The sequence below is a fragment of the Mauremys mutica genome, chromosome 4 (assembly GCF_020497125.1).
Source record: "Mauremys mutica isolate MM-2020 ecotype Southern chromosome 4, ASM2049712v1, whole genome shotgun sequence".
In the NCBI taxonomy this organism is placed as follows: domain Eukaryota; kingdom Metazoa; phylum Chordata; order Testudines; family Geoemydidae; genus Mauremys; species Mauremys mutica.
In genome coordinates, this window is record NC_059075.1 from 157871496 (window position 1) to 157880075 (window position 8580).

Here is an 8580-nt window from a genome sequence, read left to right on the forward strand (position 1 = left end):
ACATCTCACAAAGATTCTCACTATTGACAAATTACCTGCCTTGTGCCACACCCCACACAACCCCCTTACACCCAGTGACGCCCACAGCTCCCACACCCCACACAACACCCCACTGACCCCATCACCATTCCTGGGGGGACCCAGACCCTCAGACCCCAGGGGATTCACCCCCCGCCCATCAGAAGGTGTTACGGGGGTGGGGGGTTGGGCCCTTCCCCTGGCTGATCCGGCTCGGTGAGTGTCTGGGTGTCACGGGATCAGTAACCGTAAACTCCTATCTCTGCACTTTGCCCCGTGTTACAGCCGCTCCCCGTGATCCAGGGAAAGTGAAAGTGAAATTCTGGAGGCCCTGCCAGCCCCGGAGAAGGAGACAGTGACTCTGTGGGGACGGAGGGCAGGGACCATGGGGCTGGGGGGTCTCCTCCTCCCCCTCCTCGTCCTCGGGGTGGCCGGTAAGTACAGACCCCTGGTGTCCTGGGGCAGGGCAGGGCCCCGGGGCTCCCAGCAGAGTAAAGTCCCGGGGACGGGGCCTGGGTACAGGGGGGTCAGTCACTGCCCAGCTCTGCCCGGCCTCAGCCGCAGGGTCTGCCCTGAGCCCGTGTGAATGCCCCAGAGTGTGACAGGAGCCGGGGAGGGACCGGGGGAGCCGCGGGGGATCCTGGGGGCAGGAGAGGGGGGTCAGGGTCTGAGCGAAGGGACGGGCACACTGAGATCTCAGGCAGGGCACCGGGGACCTGCTGCCACCCAATATCTCGGTGTCTGTCAGGGCACAACGTCTGAGCGGTGACCCGGCCGGTCACCTCCGGACCTTGCCCCGGGGACAGGAGCTTGGGAACAGCCAGGCCGGAGCATCCCAGCGCCCCTCTCGGCTGGGTCCTACCTCCCACAGCAGCTGGCCCCCGATATTGGGACAGGAACATCCATGGACTAACCTGCCCCCAGAGGAGCCCCCCCATGACCGCTCCGTGTGGGGCTGGCTCAGGCCCAGAAGGAAGCAGGGGGGTTAGAGCCCTTCTGCTGGGTCCCCCTGTGCCGTAGCCCAGCAGGGAGCGCGCGTGTGGACGGGGGGGGGGGCAGGTGTTTATTACGCTGTGTCGTCTAACCCGGCCCTGCCCCAGCACTGTGCCCCATCCCTGCCCCAGTGGGGTGAGCCGGGCTAGTGCCGACAGGGCCACGGTCAGAGATCGCTCGAGGGGCGTGAACAAGGCTGGAGCGAATGCGGGAAGAAGCCCAGAGCTATTAGCTAAACCTCCCTTTGCTGCATTGTCCTGGCTCGGAGGGACCCCGTGTGGGACGATTTGGGAAGGAGAAGGGGGCGTGTCTAGTAACTGATACACCCAGAGGAGCCAGCACCAGCCGGCACCTGCCCCAGGTACCCTCCATCTCCCCTCCCTGCGGGACCAGATCCCATCACTGGCTCCGTCCATCCCCAGGCAGCGACCTCCCCCCCCCGCACGGCCCAGCCCTGCACAGAGCCCCAGAGCCTGATTTTCTCTTTCCCTGTGCAGGTTCCCGGCTGCAGCTAGTCACAGATCCCTCCTCCCGGGCCCTGCTGGGCTCTGGGGCGCTGCTGAAATGTCGGTTCGACGTCGGGGGGCCGGTCGATCTGAGCGCCCTGCGGGTTCGGTGGTATCTGTTTGAGGAGAGGATCGCGCAGTACGACCAGGGCAGGGCAGAATCCCAGGTCAGAGCGAGCGTGTCGGAGCAGGAGTTGAAGACGGGGGATGCCTCTCTCTTGCTATCCAATGTGACGGTGTCGGATGAGGGGCCGTATAAATGCGTCGTTGGCTACGGTACGGAGCAGCTGCAGGGAGAGACGACCCTCCGTGTGCTCGGTAAGGACAGGAGACGAGCTCGGACGTTCCCTGGCTGGGAACTCGGGGCTGGCTGGTGCTGGGTTGGTCCCACAATCCAGCAGGTGGGAGGAGGGGGTGGGGGTTAAGGACTTGTCTACACTGGATTGCTCTGGTTTAACTACAGGTGTGAATTGAAACCGAGTTCAGTAACCCAGCACAACCCCGCAGTGGCCGCTGTTACTGGCGGCTGTGACCGGTGTACAGCCGTTCAGGGTGAGCTGATCAGTGTTGGGTGTAAGGGAAAGTGAAACAGCGAAAGTTAAACCAGTGTCAGGGTGTGTGGATGGGGCAGGCGAGGGTGTGAACACTGGCCCGGGCAGAGGAGGCAGTGACGGGTTTCACACACAGCCGCTCTCCCACCTGAAGGTGTGACAGTGACGCTGGCAGAGCAGGTGCCAGCTCATGCCAGGGTCCCCGTGTCTCAGCTGAACACTGACAGAGACGGAGCTGGGATCGGCCTGGCTCACCTGTGGGTCAATATTGCTGGGACCGTGAGTCCAGGGCCGGCTCTAGGCACCAGCCCTCCAAGCATGTGCTTGGGGCGGCACTTTCTAAGGGGCGGCACTTCGCCCCCCGCTCCTTTTTTATTTTTATTTTTTTGCTTGGGGCATCATTGCCGGGAGCCGGCCCTGGCACAGCCACTCGCCCGAGCCAGGATCCGCGCTCACTGCCCAGCCCGGTGGCACCCTGCAGAGCCCACTAGGAAACACGGGAGTGGCAGCGGCAGCAGGACCCCTCCTCCCTCCGTCCCCGGCTCCTCACACACTCCGGGAGCTCCTCACACAGCCGAGCCAGGCTGCGGCCGCAGCGAGAGGGGTTCCCAGAGTCAGGGCCGCCCGCGGGGTGTGTGTGTGTGTGTGTGGGGGGGGGGGCAATTTTCCCCAGGCTCCGGGCCCCGCAGGGTATGTCGGAGGCTTCCCCAGCCTCCGGTGTCTCAGCTGGTAAGGGGGTGGGGCTGCGACCCCCCGACCCCATTACCCCCCAGCCCTGACCCCCAGCTCCGAGCACAGCCCCTCTGAACTGGGCACCCCCCCAACCCATCCTCCCCACCCAGCCCTGACCCCCAGCTCCAAGCCCATCCCCTCTGAGCTGGGCACCCCCCGACCCCATCCCCCACAGCCCCGACCCCCAGCTCCAAGCCCATCCCCTCTGAGCTGGGCACCCCCCCGACCCCATCCCCCACAGCCCCGACCCCCAGCTCCAAGCCCATCCCCTCTGAGCTGGGCACCCCCCCGACCCCATCCCCCCCAGCCCCGACCCCCAGCTCCGAGCCCAGCCCTCTGAGGCAGGCACCCCCCTGACCCCATTCCCCCCACAGCCCTGACCCCCAGCTCCGAGCCCAGCCCCTCTGAGCCAGACAACCTCCGACCCCATCTCCTCACAGTCCTGAGCCCAGCCCCTGTGAGCCGGGCACCCCCCAGAGCCCAGCTCCCCACCCAGCCCTGGGCAACAGCAGCACCACCCCCAGGCAGTGACAGCTCATTGGCACCAACCATCACCCAGCAACAGCCCATTTTGTAATTGCAAATGTAGACAGACCAGTAAAGCAGTTCATGTTTTTAAATAATGTATTTGGTGTATTTTCAAATTATTACAAATTAATTTTCACTAGTTATTTTTTACATTTCCAAATACATGTTACTATAGTATTGCAACTTTTTTTTATGGAAGGGGCCCCCAAAATTGCTTTGCCCTGAATCCTCTGGGCGGCCCTACCCAGTGTGTGTGAGGAGCCGGGGAGGGAGGGAAACGGGGTCCCCTGGAGCCGAGCCCGGGCTGCGATGGCGGCGAGGGGCTCCTGGAGTGTGTGAGGAGGTGAGCGGCCGGCTGGGCTCGTCGGTGCTGAGCAGGTAGCCCAGCAGCCGGAGATCCTCGCCTTCCCGCCCCCCGGGGCTGGGCCAGGGCACCGTGAGGCTGAAGAGCAGCAGGTCCAGGGGGCTCTCCAGGTCCTCGGCCGCCAGCATGTCGGGGGTGAGGGCGGTGAGTGCGAACTGATCCACCTTGGCCACCAGCAGTGCTGCGAAGCCCAGGGAGGGGGCCGTGTTCTTTGCACCACCCCGTAGCCGCGCCGCCACCTGGAAGTACTCCCGCTCCGCGCCGCCCAGCAGCTCCACCCGCATGGGGACAGAGTCGCAGCTGGGCCAGGGCTCGGCTGCAGTGTGCTGGTAGCGGATCCCACATTTGGGGGGGAGCCCAGTGCTGGGGCAACAGGGGGTGTGAGTGGGGGGCACTGGTGGGCGGGGGGGGCTCATGTCGGGGTGGGTGGGGGGGGCAGCCAAAAATTTTTTTGCTTGGGGCGGCAAAAACCTAGAGCCGACCCTGCCTGTGTCTCAAGGTTTAGGATGTCGTGTCTGGGGGCAGGGGGCGTTTTGGGCGCTGGGGCAGGGGACGCTGCAGTACCAGGGCAGGGGGGCTGTCGAGGGCTGAGCCTGGCAGACACTCAGCCTCAGCTCTTTCTGTGGTTAGGGGGCAACAGGCCTCACCCCCTCACTTCTCAACTTTCCCAGCCCCGTACGAGCCCCCGCAGCTCACCGTGCTCTCCCGGGCTGGGGGGCGGCTGGCCCTGCAGTGCCGCTCCGCGGGGGGTTACCCCAAGCCCGAGATAACGTGGCACGACGGGAACGGGACCCAGCTGAGCCAGGCCGAGCCGGTGGAGCTGCAGAGGAGCAGCCTGGGGGCCTTCGAGGTGCGGAGCAGCCTGTTGCTGACGCCCCGCCCCGGGGGGTCCGTCTGCTGCACCCTGATCCACAGGCCCCTGCAGCAGAATATGAGCATCTGTGAGACCCTCCCAGGTGAGCGGGGCTCGGACGCTACCCACAATGCCCGGGGGCGGACGTGGGTGGGTGTCAGTGCTGCGGGGTGAGAGCCCCTGTCACCCGCCCCATCATCGCTGTTCGGCGGGTGGCCACCCAGGCCCTGCCACTGGGGACACCCCCCAAGAGCGGTCCGAGTGGTAGAGCTGGGGGGGGCGTGCCCATCACCTGGGCCTCTTGGCTTTGGAGGCTGGATCCAGGGAGCGGGACATGTCCACGGGGCCAGGGTCTGCAGCCCGGCCGGCTCCTGGCTGGGCTGGGGGCCCTCTGGCTCTGGGGTTCAGTCACAGTCCGTGTCAGCCCCCCTCTCCCTCCCCCACTGCAGCGCCAGAGGCCCAGAGGCAGGCGCCGGAGCAGCAACTCCCCGGATGGGTGATGGCTGTCGTGACGCTGGCGCTCGTGACCCTCATGTGCGTGGTGCTGATCCATTGGGGGCTGCCGCTCATCCCTGCCGAAGGTGAGTGACGGCCGGGGCGGTCGGCTCCACGAGACCCCTGTGCCCTGTGGAGCCTCCTCCCAGCCAGGTTACTGTCTGGCCCTGCTCCTGTGGGAGGCTGAGCCAGACCCTCCAGCTCTGACGGGTCAAAACTGTCTCATCTCCAGCTGCCACCGGTGTGACGATGCGGTTCTGGCGGGACCCAACTGAGGTGCCAGTTCAGGACCAATTGCTCAAACAGGGCAGTCACAGCCCTAGGCTGGGATTTCTCCACCTCTAAGGCAAACCAAACCAACCCGACAAAAAGGACTATGGTTTCACCCCACTGGCTAACCACAAGTCACACAAGCAATTTCCTCAGACACTCCAGTCTCCCAGTATCACCACTGGTCCCACTCATCCTGGGGATGAATGGTTATGAAAACCAACACCCCAATAAAAGAAAATGGTTCTCTCGATCCCAAAGGACCAAGCCCCAGACCCAGGTCAATATACACATCAGATCTTACCCACAAATCACGCTGTTGCTAATCCTTTAGAATCTAAAATCTAAAGGTTTATTCATAAAGGGAAAAAGGTAGAGATGAGAGCTAGAATTGGTCAAATGGAATCAATTACATACAGTGATGGCAAAGTTCTTAGTTCAGGCTTGTAGCAGTGATGGCATAAACTGCAGGTTCAAATCAAGTCTCTGGAACATCCTCCGCTGGGATGGGTCATCAGTCCTTTGTTCAGAGCTTCAGTTTCAGGGGCAGCTCTAGGATTTGCGCCGCCCCAAGCAGGGCGGCACGGCGCGGGAGGCACTCTGCCGGTCGCCGGTCCCGCGGCTTCAGTGGGCCTCCCGCAGACGTGCCTGCGGAAGGTCCGCTGGTCCCGTGGCTCCGGTGGACCTCCCACAGGCACGCCTGCGGGAGGTCCACCGGAGCCGCCTGCCGCCCTCCTGGCGACCGGCAGTGGCCCCCCCGCGGCATGCCGCCCCAAGCATGCGTTTGGCATGCTGGGGCCTGGAGCTGCCCCTGTTCAGTTTGTAGCAAAGTCCCTCCAGAGGTAAGAAGCAGGATTGAAGACCAGATGCAGATGAGACATCAGCCTTTTATAGGCTTTCCCAGGTGTAAGAACCTCTTTGTTCTCACTGTGGAAAATTACAGTAAAATGGAGTCTGGAGTCACATGGGCCAGTCCCTGCATACTTTGCTGAGTCACAAGGCGTGTCTGCCTTCTCTCCATGGGTCAGTTGTGTAGCTGATGGTCCTTAATGGGCCCTCAAGCAGGCTAGGCAGAGTTAACACCAACTTGTCTGGGATGTCACCCAGAAGCACAGCACAAGTGTGAAATACAGACAGAACAGAGCCCATATTCATAACTTCAACTACAAAATGACACATGCACACAGACAGCATCATCATAACCAGCAACCCAGAACCTGGTCTTAGGCACCTTATATGACCCCCTTTACATAAGATTTGGTGCCACTACGGGTCCTTGGTTGCAACCCATGTTCTATACGGTCCCAGATTATATGGAGGCACATGGGCGGTCCCTGGCCAGTCGCCTGCCGCATCCCGGGGCCTGCCAGAGCAACCAGACCCCCCCACTCCGCCTGCGGCCCAGTCGAGCTGCGACTCCTTGTATGTGATGGGTTCTGTTCCCCAGGCCTGATGCCTCTAGAGCAGGCCAGGCCCAGGTTTGTCCCTCACCGCTGGCCGGCTCTGCTCCACCCCCCGAGGCCTGGGCTGAGACTGGGCCCAAGTGACTTAGGCACCTTGTGATTTATGGCAAGGCTGGGCTCATTCCAGGTCTGTCTCAAGGCAACCCGGCCACCTCAGAGCCTTTACTAATAATGCTGCCACCCCCAGGTGTGCCAGCCCCCCGGTGTCAGTACCCTCATCCCACAGATGGGGAAACTGAGTCACGGAGGGGTGAGTTCCCCAGGTGTCCCACTTCAGCGCTCGACCCGCTAGGCCACGCTGCTGCTCCACTTGCTCAGCTCCACCACTGGCAGCAGCAAGTGTGTGTGAGGGGGGAGGGAAAACGCATCCCCCCAAAACCCTAACATTGAATTTTTAGAAGCAAAAGTTTCTGTTGAAAGGAATCTGTTATCCAGGTGGGAAAATCTGTTTGCTGAAAATGTTTGCGGGTCAGTGGGACCCCGGCCCAGGTAACACTGCCCCCCCCTCTCATCCCATCAGGGTTTCACATTGGATAGTGAACAGCGCGTGACTCCCAGGACTGGCACCGTGTGTGAACGGACTCCCTCGAAATGGAAATGGCTGAGCACTAGGTCTGCACAGCCCATCCGTCCCCCGTCCCACAGCCAGTGGGGAGCTGTTGTGTATTTGGTTGTCATGGGTTTTGTTACTATGGCAACTGAGTTAGACTATTAAGGGATAGCTCAGCCGGTTTCAACCGGCTGAGTGAGCTCTCTGTATATATGTAAATAAAATGGAGGTTTTGGTTAGCTGCCTGCTCTCTGGCCTCAAGTGATTGCTTCCCACACCGGCTGCCCCAAGGATATAACACTGGCGACGAGGGTGAGACTCCGGTGCTGCTCCAGTAACAGAAGGAAGTAGAAGTCAAGGTAAAGACCAAACAAAGAAAAAAAGCTGCTTGTTTGCACTGACTGTGAAAGTGAAACTAAAAATCATGGCTACTCTGACCAGGCCCCTGGAGCCTTTTGATGAGAATACAGAGCAGTGGCATGTGTATACTGAGCGTTTTGAGCTTTTTGGTATTGCAAATGACATTACAGAAGCGAAGAAGGTGCCAATATTCTTAACTGTTGTAGGGGCTAAAACCTACTCTCTGCTACGCAGCTTACTGCACCCTGTTAAGCCTGAGACTAAATCTTACAGTGACATTGTGGAAATCCTGGGGTCTCATTTCTCCCCAAAACCACTGGTAATTGCTGAAAGATATAGGTTCCACAGAAGAGACCAAAAGGAAGATGAAACAGTTGTACAATTTGTAGCCATTTTAAAAAAGCTAGCAGAACACTGTGAATTTAAAGAGATGTTAAATGATGCCCTGCGTGACAGGTTAGTGTGTGGCCTGTACAGTGAAGCTATACGGAAGCGCCTACTGACAGAGGCTCAGCTTACATTACAGAAGGCTGTTGATATTGCTGTCTCCATGGAACTGGCTACAAGGGAGGCACAATACATCGGTGCATCCCCTAGGGTGCAAAAAGTGTCACAAGAACTGACCCACAAAACGGTGCAGAGTCAAGAATGTTACCGCTGTGGTAAGCTGGGTCACCAGGCATCAGAACGCTGGTGTAAGGACCTGGTGTGTCGACACTGTGGCAAGGGGACACATTGAGTATGCCTGTAAACAAAAGAAAAAGAGGCCTGTGGTCTGGCCGACAAAAAGAGGAACCTTGCATACCCTAGAGCAGACCCAGGATGATCAAGGTGACACCTCCTCACAAGAGGAAGTGCCACTGCATGTTTTGTCTTTGGCAGCGGGCTCACATGAAT

The 8580-nt window shown here is 60.4% G+C and overlaps 1 protein-coding gene across 1 annotated transcript; it reads left to right on the plus strand.

Annotated features, from left to right (window-relative positions):
- The first annotated feature begins 335 nt into the window (after nucleotides 1-335).
- LOC123368517 (CD276 antigen-like) lies at nucleotides 336-7538 on the plus strand. Its single transcript, XM_045013368.1, has 5 exons — nucleotides 336-452; nucleotides 1509-1835; nucleotides 4364-4648; nucleotides 4995-5126; nucleotides 7294-7538. The coding sequence occupies exons 1-5, from the start codon at nucleotides 404-406 to the stop codon at nucleotides 7308-7310; spliced, it is 810 nt and encodes a 269-aa protein (XP_044869303.1). The 5' UTR covers nucleotides 336-403; the 3' UTR covers nucleotides 7311-7538.
- Nucleotides 7539-8580: the final 1042 nt, after the last annotated feature.

Bases quoted from the DNA above. Each gene is read 5' to 3' on its own strand.
- LOC123368517 (XM_045013368.1), top strand. From the start codon at position 404: ATGGGGCTGGGGGGTCTCCTCCTCCCCCTCCTCGTCCTCGGGGTGGCC. The intron at 1,836-4,363 runs GTAAGGACAGGA...CAACTTTCCCAG, and splicing joins GACGACCCTCCGTGTGCTCG to CCCCGTACGAGCCCCCGCAG. The intron at 4,649-4,994 runs GTGAGCGGGGCT...CCCCCACTGCAG, and splicing joins CATCTGTGAGACCCTCCCAG to CGCCAGAGGCCCAGAGGCAG.